Source organism: Oryzias melastigma, unplaced genomic scaffold (genome assembly GCF_002922805.2).
Source record: "Oryzias melastigma strain HK-1 unplaced genomic scaffold, ASM292280v2 sc00316, whole genome shotgun sequence".
NCBI classification, from domain to species: Eukaryota; Metazoa; Chordata; class Actinopteri; order Beloniformes; family Adrianichthyidae; genus Oryzias; species Oryzias melastigma.
Window position 1 is genome coordinate 122611 of NW_023416922.1, and position 22715 is coordinate 145325.

General features: G+C 39.8%; 1 protein-coding gene across 1 annotated transcript in view; it reads left to right on the top strand.

Annotated features, from left to right (window-relative positions):
- The first annotated feature begins 143 nt into the window (after positions 1 to 143).
- Positions 144 to 22715, top strand: part of LOC112138255 (zinc finger protein 391) — a 27745-nt gene continuing 5173 nt past the window's right edge. The window contains exons 1-2 of the mRNA XM_024260818.2: positions 144 to 760; positions 10927 to 13384. Of these exons, the coding sequence (XP_024116586.1) occupies positions 589 to 760; positions 10927 to 12110 (1356 nt within the window). The 5' untranslated portion in view covers positions 144 to 588 and the 3' untranslated portion in view covers positions 12111 to 13384. The remainder of the gene's footprint in view (positions 761 to 10926; positions 13385 to 22715) is intronic.

Here is a 22715-nt window from a genome sequence, read left to right on the forward strand (position 1 = left end):
TCCTATATGGAACACGGAAGTAGGGGGGCTTGCTTCGTCCAGTTATTTTATATACAGTCTATGGATTTTCCCCTACCATGTGCGTTTTGTAGTCAATTTCGAAATGTAGTTTTGAATGACGTCATATCCGCTCTGCGTCTTTTTTGAAAACACGATTTTTTTAGGAGTGTCTCACTTCTCCAACTTTACTATTTCTTGGCTAAACTGCTATTTTACATTTGTAGCATTTTTAGAGACTGGGTTTTTTTGTTTTCGAGCTATTTTTGTGTGACGTTCCTATCGTGACCCGGAAGTAAACAGCAGGGGGCGTTAGCAGATTAGCAGCGCTAGCAAGCTAGCAACGTTGCATGTGTTGAGACGACGGCGGTGTTTTGTTTGGACGTTTGTGAGGTTTCTAAAGAGTTGTAGCGATACGTTGTTTGATTCCGAACAATCCTCGTTAACTAAAGTGTCGTAAATGAGTGAATACGCGTTTAACGTAAAGACAACGTGGCTGTGATTGTGAGACTAGCAGATGATCGGAGCTGCTGCTGTTCAGAGGACTTTGGTGTTTGTTGGAGCTGAAGATCTTCTGCAGCTGCAGGAACCATGTCTTCCCTTCAGTCTCTGAAAGAGTTTATCAGCGAGCGACTCGCTGCTGCTGCTGAAGAAATCTTCAGACACTGCGAAGGAACCATCGTCCAGTACGAGCAGGAGCTCTGTCGTCAGCGCAGACTGCTGGATATCTGCTGGAAACCACAGCTTCAGCTCCACCAGAAAGGTACGTTCGCTTCACCACTGATTTCTCCTTCATCAGATTAGATTTTATTGTAGCTCCCATCTCTGAGCACCAGCCACTCCCTACCCACGAAAATTAGCGGGTTCTCACAAGCCAGGGGTCTGCCACATGTGGCTCTTTAATCTCTCCATGGTGGCTCCAGGGAGACTGCTGCCCCAGCCATGTCGTCCGTTGGAGTCAGCAGGCCCCCGCCAATGGCTGCCTAACCAAAACTACATCAAGAAAACAAATAAAACAAAGCCCGCAAACTAAGACTACGAAGATCCAACTCCAAACTAAAATAACAAAACCCAGCAGTAAAGATAAAACGAAAAAAAAAAACGTAGTGTTTTTTAAGTAAAGGTCTTGTAATTTGCATTTATTTAATTTGGATTAGTTAAATTCATTTCGTGCTGAGGTGCACGTAGATGATAGGTTATATAGGTTTTTACATCTCTGTTGACCTAAAGATGACATGTTTGCTCAACGCTACCTCCAGAATGCACAGATTTTATATGCAAAGCAAACAACAATGGTTATAAAAAATCACATTTTGAGAGGTGCTAGGTTCTTTTAATGTTTTTGCTTTTTATTTATATTTATTATTAACAATCAATTCAAATCAAAAAGGTTTAAAGTTGAAGTAAAAATATACGGCTCCTTCTGGGTTTTGATCAGTAGAAATCGAGCCCAACTGGCTCTTTTACTTTTAAAGTTTGCCAATCCTGGACCTATGCGCACCTCAGCCATCCATTTATAAATGTAACTAATCTTAGTCAAATAAATGCTAAATAAGAAACCCTTACTTTAAAAATTTTTATCTTATTTTATTTATTTTTTTGTTGTTCTTTTTCTCCTGTCTGTCGTCAGTAGTCAGTAATAAAAAGAGAGGGAATGAATATGGACACCAGCACTGTAAAAAAACTATATTATAATAGGCTAAAAGTTCATGTCATTTCTCAATAATAGTCAATAATCTGACATAAAATGAATTAAAATGCAGCATTATGAGTTTTTATTTCCACTTTTCTTGTTCTTTGAAGTGAGAATGTTATATGATATACTCTGAATTTTGGTTCTTAACTGAAGCTTTGTTTATTTTAGTTACCTTAAAATGTATGTAATTATTGTAAAGACACATTAGTATTTGTACATAATTTTATTTTAATGTTGGATAGGGCGTTAAATGAACATATTGTGCTTGAAATTGTTCTACAAGGTCTTGAAGAAAAGACATTTGTTTTAAAAATGGTTATATATCATAGATTACCAAGATAATATACTGATCATTGCAATGTTTGGCATATCGAGATACTATCAGTATTGTGAGTCATGCATCGTATTGGGATTTACCCATAGACTGTAAAAACAATGGACAGATCTAGCACTGAGGTCCCCCATTGGAAATGCATTACTTCCTCTCCTCGCGAAAGTAGGCCGCCGCTTTCACCATCAATTCCTGAAATGGATACCGCCATTTGCAAACAATCTTCAGCGATTGGGCTGAGTCATCGAATCTACAGGAAGTTCTGTCGCCAATCAGGAGTGAGTTTGTTGCAACCGTCTGCCGCTTTCCACGCCTCGACCATGAGACTGCGGATGTAAACACAATCCGTGAACGAATGACACACGGATTAAACACCTTCAATAACGGCGGCTCGGGAGAATGGCTTTTTAGGTTTCGTTTTGACCACGTGGCCAGAAATCCTCCGGCTCTTTTCTAAATGACGTCGTTCCCCGTTAAGGTTAGGATTACGGTTATGGTTAGGGTTAGAAAAGCAATTTGTTCGTTTGCGGGGCTGTCTGTGATGCTCACGCCTCCACCAGGGGACGTGTCAAACGTGGAAAACACATTTTAACACGTTTATGACCGCGCGTATTATATGCACGCAAAAACCGGTTTTGGCGTATATTATACACGGTATTTCCCAAATCGTGGCATATGTACGCATTTAACTGAGACTGAGCTGATTTTACAAGTCATTGTTGAAGCCTTTGAGGGAGAACCATCCCAACATTTGATTCTGTCAGCGGTCCTTTTGGATTTACTCACATTTATTCCTTTTTGTCGAGATAAAAGGAGCATTTGGGTCATGCTGCTGCAGACCGGCGCGTGGCCCCCTCACGCGCGCGCCGCAGCTCGTCTCTGTACATGCGGCCACGTTAGTCTGATCAGATGCACGTGAGAAGCGCGTTCAGCGGTATTTAAAATAAATAACCATCCTAACAAGTGAACAGCTGGATCTTCTTTCTGTTTGAAAATACCATCAGGTCCTTTAATGTATCTCTGGCGCTCCTCAGACGGCTGCGTCTAATTCAGGCTGAAGCTGGAAAATTGCGGCGAAAATGAATCTTTGGTTGGTGATTTTTTTGCGCATATATGCAACTTAGATTTCATAAGCTACAATCAAAACAGTGAAATAAAGAAAAACGAACGTTAAACAAACAAAAAAGTCCAAAGCACATAACCTCAGAGTGAAATCTATTTCTACAGAGTAAATCCTCATCTAAAAATGTCGACAGCATGCTCCTCTTGTTGTTTCAAACTGCTGCATCGGTACATTCCATTGAGGAAAACAACAGTAGGACAATGATTGGTACATTGTTGAATTGTAAAGTAGGTGTTAAAAGGTCTTCACAGACCCATTGATGACGTCTGTTCCCATTGGCTACCCGTCATATGTCAATCAAACGCCCCAGACGGTCGACGTCAGACCCACAAACGCTTATTGAGCCATCTGATTGGTCAATTTATAACTTTAATAACTTGTGATAATGGAAAAAAATCTTTAAAAAAAAATTAGGATTAGAAAAAAGAAGTTAAGCAGAAAGCAGCAGAGGAAGAATGATTATTCTGAGATATAAAATGACTGAGAAATAACTGTCTGTTTCTCAATGTAAGTCAATGGGACTTTGGCCTTTTTGCAACCCAGTGGTACTTCCTATATGGAACACGGAAGTAGGGGGGCTTGCTTCGTCCAGTTATTTTATATACAGTCTATGGATTTACCCTGCAATTCCCTGCCCTAATAACAATGTAATGCTCTACATTTGTCCGCGGCTCATCGATCACCTCATTTCTATCGTGTTTACATCACGTGACTGTCGGGTACGGTGGCCATTTTGGGTCAGTTGTTCCACTCTCAGTTCGTTTTGTATTCAAACTGTGGTATCTCAGAGCGAACAGAAGTTTGGTTGGATTGGAAAAAAAACAAGACCACCTCGAAAGATGGGTCAGGGAGAGGTTCCTGGTACAGGAAGGTAGTTATCTCCTGCCACAGCTCCATGGACAAAGTGGGTGGAGTTTTGTTGTAGTCTGAGGGTGGAGCTTACAGCACAAACTCTTCCTGGAAGGAGCGGTTGGCATCGAGCTTACGTCAGCACATTTCCATCATGAAAATTCTACTTTTTGAGGTTTTAAATGCATTTTACTGTTCATTCCTCACTATAAAGAACCTTAAAAATTGTATTTTGATCCGTTCATGCATTTAAGAGTAATCCTCTAAAAACCTGCACTGTCTGCATCAGCCCCTCCCAAACCCACGAAAGTGAGAGGTTGCAAACGATGTAAGATTGATGTCAACAGCTCCCTCCAGAAAGAATGTGCGCTGCAAGCTCCGCCCCCAGTCTAACACAACACTCAATTTATCTCCTTACCCAGTGATAATCAAAACTCACGAAATATAACTAATATTTCTAATATTTCATCAACAATTCATTTTTTAGTGGTCCAAAGGTAATATATGATCTTATATATAGATATAGTTCACTCTGATAGGCTTAAGAAAATCATGGTAGGGCCCCTTCAAAGCGGCACCTTTAAAGAAGTGAACTTGGCACAACTTTTGACAGGTGACAGTTTTCCGTGTAAAGGCTGGTTTATACTTCCACGTGATTCGTAATCGCTGGCGTCGCATCCACAATCTGGCGGTCTCGTTCAGACCAATGTTGACTGGATTTGATTGCGACTCTCCGCTGTAATTGCGATGTACTTCTGACTGGTGTTTATACTTTTCAAGCAGCGCGATCATGTTCTGCGTTTATTTATTAACATGATCAGCATCCTGGTCAGACACTTGCAGCATCTGTGAGCACGCAGGTACGTGAAAGGCAGAGGAGGAAGTAGGGCTGGGCGATAAAACGATAATTATCGTTATTGCGATATTACTTTTTTTCGATAGTGAAATGAGTCTATTGCGATAAACTTTCGTGTTAAATAACACGGGAGAAAACCCCGGAAGAGCCGCGCTTCTTCTTCTTCTTACAGAGCGGCTGATTCTAGGAGCCCAGACTGAGAGGGGGGGCACGGAGGCCCCGAATGATGGCAAAAGGACACAAAAGAAAACATTATTTCAGTAAACCAATAACCAATATGTAATCGCAAATACTTTTATTTTTAATGTCAAGGTAACGATGTTTATATATTTTGTTTTGGAAACGTCGTCACCGGACCCCCCTCCTCTACATTGAAAATGGTTCGGTCCGACTGGATTATTCTTCTGCAGCTGTTTGTTACTGACAGACCCACAGAGTGCGAGGGAGAGAAGACACGCTTTAAAATCAGGAGTTTAAACACCTGATTTAGAGGAGAACCTCCATGAAAAAAAGAAAAAAGGAGACAGTCTGTCTTTGGCCGCGCGTCACGTGTCACGCGAGGCTGAAAGAGGAGAGAAGGAGAGACTGCGCATGCTCCTAACAGCATGTGCTGTGGCTGTGGAGTTGAGATGAGTTTGAGGGTTTTGTTAAAATATTAACCAAAAGCTTTTGTATAGAGCTTTGAATTAGAATAATTTGTTGTTTTATTATGTATAAATCATGAATTTGTTAGTTACATTTGTGCCGTTTATGCTCATTTCTTAATGAGGTGATCTAATAATAGTAAAATAAACTTGTTTTTAACAACTCCTGACATGACACTAAATGAAGAGATCTTATGTGTTTGATCAATCCTCCAACATGTACACATGTCAGATGACTGAGTGAAATGATGATTAAATCTATTATCAGAACTGTTTATTTTAAGTTGACATTTTATTATCTTCTGCTGCACAGCAGTACCTATAGTTTCTGTTCAGAAGAAATTAGAAAATAATATAAAAATAACTGCCATATATTTGCTGCTTTAGAACAATGTTTTTAAGACTTAATTTTAATTTGAAAGGAACTTGTATGTGCTGCAGTCAGATTACAATAAATCAGAAATTCTGTACAGCCTATAGAAAACATACCACCGTTATGGTTTAACTATTGTGTACATTATGAATATGTACAATATTTATTAAAATAATGAAAGTTTAATTTGAACTAACTAAGATTTAATGGTGGGGTGGGGGGGGTTAAGGTTAAAAACTGAAGTCCTAAAGCTGTTTGCAATAAAGATTACTTTGATTATTTGATTATTTGATTTATATAGTTTTTAATATCTATAGCACAAAATGAAAAAAACGAAATCTCAATATGAAAATTCCCATATCGCCCAGCCCTAGGAGGAAGTGATGAGTCCGTCCGCTAAACAGAAGCAAGGAATACAAGGACGACAAAATTAAATTGGAAAAGGAACAAACTGCATACTCTAGTGCTGTAAGATATGAGAAAGAAGACATGTTTTTCCTGGTTGTCCACTCTCTGTCTCTCTCTGTATGTGAAGTTCAGTATTTCTTTACTTCTTCAGTAACTTTTATCATTTTCAGTGTTAAAATATATTTTTCTGGGCAGAGTTTGCTATGTAGTCGCATACTCTAATCGCTGAAATAAATTAAAGTTACATGATACGATATGTCCGCGATTGCACTCCGGGCGTAACATTTCAGTTGCGGGTGACGTCACCAACATGTGCAGCATTTTGATCCGACTGAAGCAATTCTGCTCCAAAAGCCGTGCGACCACTGCGACACGAGCGATTGCATATCGCTTGGACGTAAAAACCAGCCTTTACACCGGCTCTGTAATGCTACAGACGCTGCTAATGCATCATGGAAAATACAGTTTTCATTAATGTCCTATGGATTAATCTTGTTTTATTCATCCGCCGCCTCGTAAAGAGCGGTCCATGAGAATGCTGTCCTTCTATAAACCCATCCTTGATTACATAAAGGAGACACACGGGGGAGATTGTTAGCATTAGCATCATAGCATTAGCGTCTAACAACAGCGCTGCCTCCAAATCAACACTTTTTATCAATCCGTTTGTTGCTGCTCAAGTGAAGCAGCTTTATCCTACAGTTCTGACTAAATCTTGTTAAAAATGGCAGCGTTCTACTTCCTGAACCTCAAAACTGAGGTTATTGTCTCTGGGGTAAAGAAAAAAAGATTGGACATCACTATAGACCAGGGTTCTCAAACTCAATGTACCTTGGGGCCACTGAAGGCAGAGTCTGGCTGAGGCTGGGCCCTATGAGGTTCCATTTGGGCCAAAAATATGTTTTTGCGTCCACTGTCTATATCTTTGGTGCATTGACTATGTCTACTGTACAAGTTTATTGAAAAATGTGTTCATGTCTACGCACTACTAAACGATATCTTCTGCAGTCTTGTGAAACGACAGGAGCTAATTGAACTCTCATATTAAAGTTGTGCCCGAAAAATATTGACTTGGAGGCCGCAGATGGCCCGGGGGTCGCCAGGTTAAGTCCCCTGTTATAGAACTTCATTCTATCCTTCTAGAAACTACTAACCAGGCCAGAAACTTGGGTGTAGTGATAGACACAGACCTACGTTTGATAAACGCATTAAGGCAGTCACAAAATCAGACTATCACCTCAAAAATATTTCAAGGATTAAAGATCTGATGTCTAAGCAGGACCTGGAGAAACTCATCTTTAGTCGACTACTGTAACAGTGTGGCAGACAGGTGCCAGAGGATAGACTTTAAAGTTCTGTTACTGGTTTATAAAGCTTTGAATGGTTTAGCACCAAAATACACGACTGACCTCCTGACCCAGTATGTACCAGCCAGACCACTGCGGTCATCTGGATCCGGTCTTTTATCAGTTCCTAGAGTCAGAACTAAACATGGAGAAGCTGCATTCAGCTTCTATGCTCCACAGATCTGGAATAGACTTCCAGAAAACCTTAGATCAGCTGAAACACTCTGTATTTAAATCCAGGTTAAAGACTCACCTGTTCTCAGCTGCATTTGATTAATATGTATTCAAAAGTTAACATCCGCACTTTTTATCTATTCTTGTTTTAAATTCTGTTCCTTTTACCTTCTTTTAATCTTATTTTAATGATCACACCTTTACTATTTCTTTTGATTTTTTATTTCAATGTTTTATGTAAGGCACTTTGAATTGTCTTTTTGCTCAAAATGTGCAATACAAATGAGGGTTCCTTGCCTTACCTGCAAGTTGTTTTGATTGATTTGATAAAAAAAAAAAAAAAAAAAATTAACTAAAACTTCCGATATGCTGTAAAAAGTAACACGAGTTGAGTATATGATAGCATGTTGTTCATTTTATTTATTTATGTATTTTTTAAATGAATATTGCAAATGAATACCGGACGAAAGATCAGTTTTTGGCCACCCAGTTTAAATCTCGGTTGATCCCTACTCCATAACTCAACGGCAGATCCGTGCCAACACAGTGCCTCTCTGTCTCTCTGCGGTTTCAAAATCCTTGCTCTTTGTACAAAACGACATGAGTGCAGCGCAGAATTTGAATGAGACCTTGACTGAGCGGTTCATTTACAGCGTAAATAGAGCTGTTGATGTTAATTAGGTGGTGATCCGATTCAATTCACAAATCAAACTGCGATTCACAAATCTAACCATGATTCTTTTTAATATAATTTTTGTTGTGTGTGTCTTATTACTGAATATATGAAAATTGAAATGAAACCATCATTTATACTTTTGTCAATTCAATGTATTTTTTTTTTTGGTCAATCTTTTTATTTTGTTCACAAGTAATTTAAACAACATAAAAAGCATAAAAATCACTGTTATTTTAAAATATTTAACAAAAAAGCCCCTGAAAATGTTCCCTCGAGTTTTTCCATCCTGAAAGTTTTGCAACATTTTACGTATTGATATAATTGCATATCGGTGTCACTTTTTTCCGTGACAGAATCAGCTGATTCACATTGATCAGATTTGCACTTCACTGCTGTGTAGTGCAGCAGCTCAAGGCTGCGTTTCTCTGCTTCAGAATCCACTGGAGTTACGTTAATTGCGTCAACTGTTAGCAAGAATTACCGAAGCCAAAAGAATGTAAACGCTTGAGCTAAAACTCAGGTGGTTAAAAAACATTTTTTTCCTCAGAAGTCAATTCAGTGAGCTGAACTTCAGTCTCAGTTTTTGAACGGAAAAAATCTCTCACTAGTTTTACTTTGAAAACCAGAAGCTTCACTGACAAGATTTGTTTACTGACAGTAGCCCTGCTCATTCCGCTTTGTTTTAGTTTAAGCTTAAAATCCCAAATTATTATTATGCATTTCAAAGCAATAAATACATCTTCCTCAGATAATGTTTTTCTACACTTTATAAATATAATAAAGTCAGCGATCTTGGAAGTCGCAAATATTCGTACTAGAATTTTTGGAGGCAGATCGCAAGTATCCGAGCACTTGGATACTTGTTACAGCCCTAAGAATAAATTCATAAACCGCATCGCCCTTGTGGTTCTTGGTTCGAAGCGTGCTGATTTTGAAATGTTTACCGCACAGACAGAGAGGTAGCGTAGACATGGAACTGCTGCAGATCTTGTGTTTTTTTTACATACAGCCTATCAACCTTCGTATGGGGTCCAGATGACCCCACCCTTACATTGAAGTGTTAGTCCTTCCATGACAAAGGTGGACAAGGTGGACAGGACACGTCTAGGAGATTGGAAGGGTTAATGACACCTGCACACAATCCATTTGAACCCATGAAACATGCATCATCATAGTGCTGCCATAGAACAAAATTCTGCCTTGCAGATACGAGCACAGATATAAGCAGATATGATAAGATATAAGTAAATTTTTAAGCTCCATAGGCATTTTGTTATGGTATCTGAGTCTTCTCAGAACTTCCTGTGACATCACTACTGGACCACATCTTTGTATGTTTCAAAGAGAATGGCAGACGCTGCATTAGAAAGCGCACACTGTAGTTTTGAGATGAAAACAAGAAAAAAACAAACAGAAAACAATGCCTCAACTTGGAAATTAGTCATAAATGGTTTATTAGTCAACATAGTCATGACTACTCGCCTAATCGTGGCATCCCTACTAAAGAATGTAAATACTGGTGCCAAAGCTCTGGTGTTAAAGCTATCCCTGGGCTCCAACAGCAAGCATTATGGCTCCAATGTGACCGCCGGAGTCTTTACGTAACTTTAAAAGTGCAAGAGGAACCTCTACTGCATATGATCACGTCTAACCTCTGCCTCTCCGGCGCTCCAAACCCGTTTAGTTGGATTCAAACGTGAAATCAATAAAACTTTACTTTGATTCGACAATTACTGGGATGCCACACGCGTACATGTCCATCCGTGCCTCCAGTCAGTAGCAGGCTCTGGTCAAGACTGAACCGGACCACTTTCTGGAGCCCCCCCCCCAACACTGACCAACACTCTGCAGAGCCTTCAGGTCTTTCTCTGACTTCTCTTTTTTTTTTTGTTTGGTCTCTTGTCCGAGCCGACAAATATGGGCAGAGGGAACAGCAAAGGACATTTAATCAGCGGAGTGCTTCATATGGTGAGAGCTGTTCCGAAAATAAAAGAAAATGAAAATAAATACCCAAAAAAGCACCACAGGGACACCCCGCGGCTCATATGTAATCCCATTTCATGGACTAGCATGAGATCTCAGGGCTCCCTGTCCCCTCATGGAGAGATAATTACCAGGCCCATGAAGCCAATACCTAAGGGGTACAACAACCACCACTGAAGAAGAGATGAGACAGGGAACAGAAGATCCATAACCACCATCCTACTAGTGTAAAGGATGAGTGGGTAATCGTTTTGGAAAACCTAGATTTCTTTTAATAAGGTCTTTGACCTACTAAAGACGGGAAGACCAACATCTTCTCTTACTGTTCTAACTTTGGAAGAGAACCAATAAGTTACTTTTTTGTTGTTTATTTTAACTGTAGCACTGAAAAACAGATTTGTATTTTTATTTTGATGCTTGACAAACACAAAACTCAAAGGTCACCTTTTTATGTCTTTTTGTCCCTACAGTCCTCCCTCAGCATTCTGCAAGTGAAGAGGAAGATCTTTGCAACCAGCAGAGGAATTTAAAAGTGGAACAGAAGGAACCAGAGCCTTCACAGATTAAAGAGGAGCTGGAGCAGCCAGAACCTCTGCAGATTAAAGAGGAACAAGAAGGGTTCTGTATCAGTCAGAATAGAGATCAGCTTGATTTGAAGCATGAAAATGATACCTTGATGGAGATTCCTACTGATGAGGAAAATGGGAACAGTGAAGCAGATCTAAATAATCAGTGGAGCTTTAATACAACTGATTGTCAGGATGAAGAAGAAAGACAACCTAAAGAATCTACTTCATCTACAGTTGAGGTGACAGATCCAAAGAACAGCGAACAAAAGAAAAGAAGGGACAAAGGTCTTGTCCAAAGTGTGGCCAGCTCTAACATGTCAGGAAGTCAGTGTGACTCTGATGTTAGAAACAACTTCAAGAATGAAAGTTTGGTTAAAAAATGCCAACAATCCCCAATAGAAAACAGATTTTCCTTTTTAAAGTCTGGTGAAAGCCCAAAAATTGTTAGTAACCTCTTTGTCTACAAGAAAAACGAGTCTGATGACAGACTTTATATCTGTACAGAAAGTGGCGAAAGTTTCGGTTACTGGTCTAAGTTCAGAACTAACACAGGAGAGAAGGGTCTTACTTGTAAAGAGTGTGATAAAAGTTTTAACTATGTATCTGATCTCAAAAGACACATGAGAATGCATACAGGAGAAAAGCCTTTTTCTTGTAAAAGATGTGATGCAAAATTTAGTCAACTATGTAGTCTCAAAAGACACACAAGAACTCATACAGGAGAAAAGCCTTTTTCTTGTAAATACTGTGGAAGGAATTTTGGTGACGCATCTCATCTCAGAGTACACACGAGACTTCATACAGGAGAGAAGCCTTTTCTGTGTAAAATATGTAATGCAGGTTTTTGTGATGCGTCTTCTCTCAAAAGACACATTGGAACTCATACAGGAGAGAAGCCCTTTTCTTGTACAGAATGCAATATAAGTTTCACTCGTGTATCTCATCTCAAAAGACACATCAGAACTCACACAGGAGAAAGGCCCTTTTCTTGTTTAGAATGCAATAAAAGTTATACTCGTGTAAATGACCTCAAAAAACACATGAGAAACCATACAGGAGAGACAACAATTATAATTAAGGATTAGATTAAAATAAAATGTTCAAAACTAATCTGCTAATTAACACACACAGCCATATCTGCCTGGACCATTCTAAAGTAAACTGTCAAGTCTAGACAGTTCAGTGGAACCAAGGGATTAGTCTCAGTCAGTTGAATAAAATAGATTCTAAAGAACTTCACACAACTGACTGCTGACAAAATTTGTGGAGATTCTGCTTTTATTTTCTATTAGGACTTGGAACGTTCTCACTGTACTAAAGATACCATATCTTATCCCTTTTCTCTAATCATCTGTTATTGTGTTCGATCACTTTGCAAAGTATCCTGACCTGAACCCATTTAAAAAATCAGTGAAATGTTGTGAAGTAGATAAAACAACAGATCAAAATAACAGATCCAACGATGAAGATAACCTGAAATCAGCTATCAAATCAACCTGAGCTTTCATGTCTCCAAGAGAGTTTGACATGAACACAGAGCCACAGGCTGATGGCCTCCATACCACATTGATGCAGTCATTCAATGAAAAGGAGGGACAAGTGATTATTGAATGTAGAGAAAAGAAATCTGACGTGTCCTGAAAACAATCTTTTGTTTATTCTCCTGATTTGATATTCTAATTTTCTTAGACACTATTTAAGTTTTGATCATCTATAAGCCCAATGATCACATTGCTCAAAATTAAGGATTGTGTATTGAATTTACCTTTTTAAATTGATGGACAAAAATGTTTACCTTGTTCATGAAACCTATTCTTTTAGATGTACCACTAAATAGAAATGTGTTGTTTTGAATTATGGCCGTAAGATTTGATTAAAAATATTGGGCAATGTTCCATTTTTGTTGGTTGGTTTTTATTAGTAGATTTTTGTACCATGTAATCCATTCTTTTGGTTGTACCTCTAAAGAGAAATTTCTTGTTTTCAATTATGACGGTTAGATTTGATTTTTAAAGAAATTTTGATAGTTAAGCTGTAGGTTGATTTTTATTAGTAGATTTTTTTTACTTTAATTTTATTTCTTTTTTTAATTAGTTCAGGTAGCCATTGTAGTTGTAGTTTATGCTAAGACAATGTCGTCCAAGTCTGTGTTACCATGACAACACTAGAATTATTTTAACACGCCTTTAATTCTATTAGTTTTTATGTGATTTGTGAACATTTCTTTATTGTTTTGAATTTAAAATCAGTACAATTGACATTTTATTGAGTCATGTTAACAAATAACAGTTTAGTGAAGGAAAGGTTTAGTAAAAATGTATTTATGAAGAAGTGGATAAAGAAACAGACTGGTGTTTGTGTTGTTGTGATTCCTGTTTTCTAGTAGAGATTAGAAGTGTTTCTCTGTTCTTTTTAGTTCTCAGTGTTCTGTCTCAATCTTTCCTGTGAAGAATAAAGTGGACGTGAACATCAGTCAGAAGTGTGGAGTCTTTCTGTTGTTTGTTGGTTCTCTGCAAGTTCCAAAGCTGGACTCCTCAAGTCCAGTTCTGACTGCTGAGCTCAGGACTGAGGTCAGATCACAGAGCTCCATCCAATCATGCGATTGTTTCATCAGTCATATTATTTCACCGCAGTCATCTCCACGATGACTCCTGAGGACTCGGAATCTAATTGGGATCCTGGTCCGTGGGCTAAATACAATAGTTTGCATGTCATGAAATAAAAAGAGAAAATAAAGAATATGGTTTAATTCATCTGTTTTGATCCTGTATTCATTAAGGTAACACACATTAGTAAGAATAAAAAGCAACATTTGTCTTTGAAACATTTAACAGCAACGCCTTACTGGACATTTTTAATTGAAAAACAAGAGTAATCTAAAACAAACTTTCTTCCAATGAAAACAGCAAACTGGGATCCTAATGAGAGATATGGCGCTGGGGCCTGTTTCAAGAAGCAAGTTCAACAAATTTAGAGTTGAAACCTGAACTTAGGACTAGAAATTTGTGAACTTGGAGTTTTGGGTTTCAGAACAGCTGAAAATCAGCTTGAAGTTGTTAGAACCAGAATCAGGTGTGAGCGTCGCGACCATTAAAACCCTGATCAATGGAGCAAAGACAGCACGATTCACCATGGCAACGGGAACAAACACCTGAGTTTCGTACTTCCGGCGATGGATATCGATAAGTTCCTGCAAGCATATGCCAACTACAAGCACATTTTCTGCAAGAAAAGCAGCACAGCTGCAGCGGTGAAAGGAGAGAAAAAAGCTGCAGAGTTAATGCGTATGTCTACATTTGAATCTTCTTCTTCTTTTCCTTTCGGCTTTTCCCTTCAGGGGTCGCCACAGCGAATCAGTTTCCTCCATCTAAGCCTGTCTTCAGCATCCTCCACTCTAACACCAGCCACCTTTATGTCTTCATTCACTGCATCCATAAACCTCCTGTCAAACCTCCTTCAAATGTCTACATTTGAATCATTTCAAATAATAAATAATAATATCAGGAAGGTTTTTTTGTCACTTGTTAAGTAAGGAATTTTTTTTGATCTGTTAATAATTTAACCAGTAATCTCTGTAATCGCATGAACGACCGTTTTCCTGAACCCCCCCACCCCAAATACACACACTGCACGCTAAAAAGAAACACTGTAGCTGCCTGGAATATATACTTTTTAAGAAAAGTACACATGGAATACTATGAAAAGTGTAATTTTTTAATCCTTTGGCTGATTTTGGGTGGGACTAATCCCTGAGTTTCAATTTAGTACTTCACATTTCCTTTAGAGAACTGCTAAGTACTTCAATGAATACTACTCCTGAAAATATGAAGCATTTTCACTGTATACTTTTTGAGAAAAGTTCACCTGAAATACTTCGAAAATTTTAATTTTTTATTCAATTTGCTGACTTTGGTTGGGACTAATTCCTGAGTTTAGATTTTGGTACTTCACTATTCTTTTACAGACCTACTTAGTACTTCATGGAGTACTACTCCTGAAAATATGAAACATTTTTACTGTATACTTTTTAAGAAAAGTTCACTTGAAATACTATGAAAAGTTACATTTTTTATTCAATTGGCTTACTTTGGGTGGGACTAACTCCTCAGTTTTAATTTAGTTCTTCACCATTCATTAAAAAAAAACTACTTAGTACTTCAATGAGTACTACTCTTGAAAATATGAAGTATTTTTACTGTATACCTTTTGGGAAAAGTACATCTGAAATATTTCATATTGCTTCATATTTTATGAGTAGTACTCATTGAAATACTTAGCAGTTCTCTAAAAGAAATGCAAAGTTCTAAATTGAAACTCAGGAATTAGTCCCTCCCAATTTCAGTCAAAAGGATTAAAAAACTACACTTTTCAAAGAATTTCATGTGTACTTTTCTCAAAAAGTATACAGTAAAAATGCTTCATATTTTCATTAGTACACGCATTCTATTTTAGGTTTAATAGATGAAAATGTGTTCTGTGTTTGGCGGGGGGAGGGGGCTTGTTTTCTTCACGTTTTACAGACAAAATGCGCAAAGTAGTTTTTTTTCCCTGGAAAGATTTGTGTGGTTTTTCGGACAGAACCGCTGGACTTTCTTCGCCAGGATCCCACTAATGCAGCCAAACGGATCAAGGACAACCCATCTCTCCAGGACAAATCTCCATCAGTTAAGCAGGAGCTGGTGAGTGAAAATGCCCTCGCCGTTGTCTGTCAGAGAGGAGGTGATGGCTCTGACCAAATGGAGGTCCTGGGAGAGTACACACTGCAGTTTGGCAAGTACAAGGGCAAGAGTTTCCGTTGGCTTCTTGAAAATGCTGTGGGCTATGCAGTTTACATCATCAAGGGCCAGCAAAGAGAAGAAGCAGAGGGACGGGTCCAGTCACAGGGACACAAGAAGGACAGTCTGATGTCCTTTGTCAAATACGCCCTCAGCTTCAGACAAATCCAGTCTCTCATTGAATTTGAGTTGAGCAGGACTGGCAGGGATGTTTCAGCCGCTGCGCCAGAGGATGAGCAGCTGGTTGGCTTTGGCTCTTGAGCCAGCAGCACCTGGAGAGAAGATGTGCTGCAGGAACAAAAATGCACAAGTTGCAGCAGTATCTGCAAAAGAGGCAGCAGCAAGAATCTGCATCCCCTAAGGAATCAGGCCAGAGTTTGGGTTAGTCCTATCCCTTTTTGCTATTGAAATGATGATCATTACAGTTATTAAAATGTATACACAGTTAAAAAGTTGCACAACTTTTGTCTTTGCATGACAGTAATGGATGAAGATGCTGAGCTGGAGATGGCCATGCTGATTATTTCCCCCACAAAGCCTGTCATACATGAGGGTGAGAAAAAACAGTTCTTCTTTTTCCTTCAATTTCTTAGAGCGAACCGATCTTCATGTTTTTCACACACTTGTCACACAGATGCTGCTGCTGCACCTCCATCATTGTCCATCTCCAGTCCAGAAGTGTCAGCAGCACAACGAGGTTTAAACCGTCAGAGAACTCTGACCTGTTTTCTGAAGTTCCAGCATGAGTTTTTTTGTGTGTTGACCTCGTTCTGGTCCTGTTCTGATGTTCCTAATGCTTTACAGATGTGACGCATGTGTTCAGAGAGCGGTTAAGTCTTAATTTCTTAACTCTCATTTGCATGACAGGAAAAAGATGCATGGATTACTGAACAATTGCATGTGTTTGCAGTGTGAGGTGGTAATTCTCCTGCTCCACAAACAAATAACTCATCTCAACCGACTCTGAATGTTAGAGGGAAGACACATGTCACTTGTCATTCTTGTCAATTACTTTATTGTTTTTAGCAGATTCAATGACAGCTGCAGGTGAATTATCAACATTGAGTGATTACTAACACTAAAATCTTTACTTTGCACTAGAGAGAGGAATCATACTTTTTTTATTTCTTTTTTTGCCTGCAACTCCCAGCAGGATCAGATGTGCAGGAATAAGGTTTGCTGCTCCTGCAAACACAAACATTTCTGCAGTTTCTTTGTCTGATTCTTAAACCAGCCAACAATGACCTCCTCCCTCCCCCCAGACCTGAAGAAAGCCATCCCTGTGCCCCCTGAGCTCATGTTCCTCCTGCCTGATAGACCCCCCACCAACAACTGCAGCAACGGTGTCAGGTGAAAACCAGAACAACTTCAACCTCGTCTGCTGCTGCTGATCGTGTGAGCTGTGCTGAGAGATTTACAGACTGAGGGATGAACATTGTCTCCTTATATTTAATAGAAGCAGCGCGCTGTGTTGCACTCACTGGGAGAACCCAATCCCAGCAGGAGCTGACACCTGCTCAGAAAACAAAAAGTGAGTGACAGTCAGAAAAAAAAAGGCAGATTGTCCAAAAGTGAGCAACTTTTAAATCTACACTCTCTCCTTCCAGTTGAGCCATCAGTTAATTACTGCTTTCCTTGTATCAGCACTTGTGTTGCGCCTCAGGTTGTGCCAGCAGGTATGGGAAGACCACGGGTGATTGTTGGGATCACTGGCCAGTACTATCTGCTGCCCTCTAGACTGTGCTGCAAAGTCTGCTGTAAGAGGTGGTTCGCAGACAACCCACAATGGCTGGAGAAACTCCCGAAGAGGTTTACCAACCTGCTGCCAGTCAGGGTGAGTTATAAAAAAGCGATCTGTAAATCTGTAATGGATGAACTCAGGAGGACGGGCAACTCCCCATCAGAGATGGCAAACCAAATAAATGAAATAATGCACCTGAAATACCTGGCCTATCTAGGTTTCAGCGGGTCCACATCCTGCAAGGCTGCCTGAGCGATCCTGAGGTGGAAGGAGGCATCTTGTATCGCCACGGTGGAACTCTGCAGCTGAACCACGTGGCAGGGGAAAGAGCCGCAGTTCCTGTGTGGATCCCCATCAGAGGAACATCCCAGAAGGGAGGCTTCCACTTCCACCGGGCTCAGTGGGTTACGGGCACACGGTTGTCACCAGAACTGTTTCAGGCACAGGGCATGACCGGTGTGGCTCGGTAGAACTTCCAGCATCTGGTGGACCTGAAGCTGCCTGATGTTTGCCTCCCTGCTGTTTTTGATCCAGCTCTGATTGTGGACCTCAATTCAGCGTCTGAACAGGTCATGGGTGAGAGGAAGTACCCTGCTCTTCATCTTTCCGGCACAGACACTGGAGAGATGTTTGGGCTAGAGTATGCAGAACCAGAAACCCGTCCAGTGCCGCTCAACTGGGACGAGCACAAATCCAGGTCTGAGTCTGCTCCCACTGAAACTCCACATCCTCCATCTAGCCCACTCACTCCAAGCTCGGAGCATCCTCTTCCCACACTGGAGACTCCAGCCAGGATCTTTCAGTTCTCCTCTTAGCTGTCTGACTCACCAGCGGAAGATCAAACCGTGCGCAGGAGGGATGTGTACGTAGGAAACAATGAACTGAAGTAAATTCAGGCGCCATTTTTTTTTTTTTTTTTGGATGGATACAGATGTGGCCAAACAACGATGTTAAGCAGTGACTGGTCTGAGTCAGCATCTCTATGTCAACTACTGTCTGTTTAGCATGTTCATAAAAATGTATCAGAGCCAGAATTGTTCTTCTGACCAATAGAATGACTGAATAAAACTGTTTATTTCTCTATAGATGTCTATGGGATTTTGGCTTCTTGGAGCCAGCAGGTACTTCCTGTTTGGAACGCCAGGGGGGAGGGGTCACTCAGTCCAGTTCTACTATACAGTCAATGAGAGGAGCATCTGAGGCTGAAAAAACCCTCACCTTCTCAGTGAACTCGATCTAGAGGATAAGAGAACAGAAAGTTAAAGTCTCCCTAGCTGTCACTTATCTGAATGTGTAAAATCTGTTCTCCATATCTGACCTATCCCCTGGGGGAGTGGTGAGCTGCAGACACAGCTGCACTCAGGAATCATTTGGCGGTAACTCAATGAGTTCAATAGACTAGAGACCCTACGCCACCATGTTACCATTGTCCAATATACGTGACGCCATATTGGGAAGGGCAGTAAACAATGAGATAGGACTTAGATGCAGTAATAATTTGTTATTTTCTTATTTATTTATTTGTTCTTTTTCAGTTAGAATGTAAAATACATACAATCTTCTTAGGAAGAACAGGAGTAAAATGAAGAAAAAGTTTCATAAATCCCTACCCCACTCTTATTATTACATATAGTAAGAGTGGATACTTTGTAACTGCATCTGCAGCTTCTAGAAACTTCTTTGTTTCTGTTTTCATCTTTTGAAAGCATTTTTTTTCTTCCCATGAAGCCTAAAGAAATGTCCTCAGAATGATGGAAACAGTATTTCTGCAGCATGAACCTGTTGTGAAAGATTTACTTCTTGTGTTCAGAGGAATCTTTCCTTTGATGAGACGGAGGAACGTGAGCAAAGTTTTCTGGAAAAGATCAGCATTTCATTGAAACCATGTTGGAACTTTGTCCATGAGGTCACATGGTCTGTAAGAAGCCACAGTTCCAGCTGACAGAAGTCTGGTTCTGATCCATCAGATCTGACTAACAACAGAATCAAAGCTTCACGTGTTGCAGCAACAGTTTCCATGTTTGTGAGGATCTTCTGAAGAACAGCTCAGTTCTAGATCACATCATGATCTTCCAGTGGCGGGCCGTGCATTTCACACCTAGGCCTTCAGTAGTGCTCCATCTGAATCAATCCAACCCTCAATAACTATTTTATGACAATAAAACTTCTACTGCAGGTACAGCTGCCACACACACACCAAAACCATAAAAAATAACCTGATAAAATTTCAATATTATGTAGGGATATAGTAAAATTTTACTCACCAAAAATCCAGAATATTTAAACACAAAATTCATCCTTTCTTTCCTCAAGATTTCAATCACTCTGTCGTGCAGAATCCGTGCGTTTCGCAGATGGAAAGTGTTCCGTGGCTGAGCTGGAAAAGGCTGCATGCGGGAAATGTTCTGGTATTCCTGAAGCCTCTTGTGGTCCAGGAGGGAGACAAACATCAGTTTTTGTGATCTTGAAATCTGGTCTGTGTCTGGAAAATAGTATTGTCGGTAGTGCGCGCGAGGATTTTGCCCTGCACCTCTTCGTGCGCGAGGAGCGCCCGCGGTGCGTTCAGAGGCCTCGTAGATTTCAGCTTCACTCCCGCTCAACGGAGTCACGGAACTCCTTTACCCGTGCCAGACAAAACTGTGCCACAACTTTACCCAGACATTCATTTTCCACTAAAAATCAGACGATGAGACGCTTTCCACTGGTAACATCTTCAAACCTGACACGCCGCTCCTCGGCACCTGTGTCCGTCACATAACGCAGAACCAGAGCGAGATGCGCTGCGGTCCTCGCGTCTGTCGTCTCATCCACCATAACAGACACAAACAGGGCTTCAATAACTTCCCTTCTGATCTCCTCCGATTGCACTGATCGCACTGATCGGGTTGTTTTGTCCACCAAACACGTCAGTAGTGGACAGGTGGAAGTCTAAATCTGTGTCACTCTCCGTGATGACTTTCCTCTGTTTGTGGATCCAGCGCTTTCACCGCGCCCCCGAAATGAAGGTACCGCTAGTAGTTAGGACTGAAAGTGACGTTCAAATCCTTCTCCCGGTTGTGACAGGCTTGCTAGCTTCAGAGTTGCCCGACTTTGCTTAACAATGTCTAGCTTTTCTTGAAAAGTCCGACTATCCAATCAAAGCGCGTGAAAATGCTGACGTTTCCGTGCGCCTGCTAAAGGGCTTTGGTGTCGCCTACTCCAAATCTGATTGGTTGAAGCAACAGTTTGGTCGACAATTATTGTATGCTACAGGGCCCGCTGAACTGATTGTGAAGGCCTCCAGGCAGATTTCTTTGACCCTAGCAACAAATGGTGCTGCAATGTGATTGGTTAATGCTTAAATAGGAAAATACACGTCTGGAAGCAGCGCGACCAGGGAGACAGCAATGAAAGGACGAAGACAGAGTATTTGGAATTATAGAATACGTATTCACGGAAATAAATAATAATTAATATCAGTCTGTGATTCAGATATTTTTAGGTCAGCAGAGAAGGCCTTGCAGGCCCTGACGGCCCGCCACTGTGATCTTCATGTTTTTGTTATTCCAGGAAATCTTCTCTGTCTGCTTTGATCTGTGCTGACTCAGCACTTTTAGGTCTCTTTCGTTAATCATGAATCATTATTGAACTTACAATAAATAAAATCAAATGTATTTATCATCCAATGATTGGGGTGTTTGCAAGTCTTTTACTAAATTTCTGTCTTATTTTGAAAACCCATCAAACAGCTTCCATTATTTGAGGTTTTCTTTAAAAAACAGCTTTAATTCTAAATAAAAATAGTAAAACCACAGATTGATTTTGCTTAGAATTGATTCATCCAATCATAACAGTTTAATTGTTTGTTCAAAACCGAAGTTTTTCTGCATCTGACAAATGATTTTCAAAATAAAACATGATCCACATGGTAGGAAAAGGCAGTATCGCTTTTTAAGCATCAGATGACGGAAATTTTGAAAAACCTTAAAAACTCCTTTCAGTCATAGCCAAGAATATTACCCCCTGCAGTTCTATATTTCTAAGAAAATGGTTTAAATGTTTCGATCTTCTGGGCCCAATTTAAGGAGCAGGTTTAACAAATTCAGAGTTCAGACATTAACTCAGAGTACACTGACTCAAAATTTTCTAACTCAGAGTTCTTGGTTTTAGAACAGCTGAAAAGAGTTGATTTAACCAACTTGAAGTTGGAACCAGAATCAGGTGTGAGCGTTGCGACAATAAAAAGCCCTGATCAATGGAGTAAAGACAGCACGATTAAAAAAAAAATTGTAATCGAATCCATTCAGGCTCTTGTGAATCGAATGGAATCGTTTCTGTAAATTATAATCGATACCCAGCTCCTCCCACCCAGTACACACTACTGTTCATAATTATATAAATAAATACAACATTATTTAATCAAGCAACACTCCAATAAAAGTCTTTTCAATAAATAAATGACCATTTTATTATGAAATACATTTCATTAAAATTTAAATGGACCATTTTATTATGAAATACGTGTCATTATTACTTTAAAACATAATTTTTATGTTAAAAACATTTCATAATAAAAATATATATCATAATATTTTTTTTTTCATGTTGGATATTATTTTAATCATGTGGGGGTTTCTTTTGTTGAAACTTTTATTTCAAAATTACTGTTTTCCAAAGTGTCCTTTTTATTTCACAATGCTGTTTTTCAGAACGACGTATTTATTTCATGATGAGCTTTTTCCGAATAATAACTCTGTCTGTCAATCAAACCAGACAAGGCGGGGACACGTTTGTGATTGGCTACTCCTTTAATCAGACATTAGCAGCAGCACCAACTACATTGATCGAGTGTTCCTTCATTGAACGTCATGGTGCAGTACACACTCCTCAACACTAGGTGGGAGTATGCAACTCAGCGCAACCAGTCTCCCAGTTTCCTACAAAAACGTTCAGTACCCACGTTTGTCCACAGGCAAAAACGTAGCAGTTTCACAAAAAACGGGTCTAAATTGTGGAATTGCTACGTCTCATTCTCTCATTCATTTCTACGGCAACCCAGTCTCATCCAAAAACGTTCTCTACGCCGGATCACGTGACTGATCACGTCACTTTTGAGTTTCTGCCTGTCGCTAGCAAAAACACGGTGGGATATTCACTCTTTTTCGGTGGAAAATCCCTCAGAATAAAATATTTTG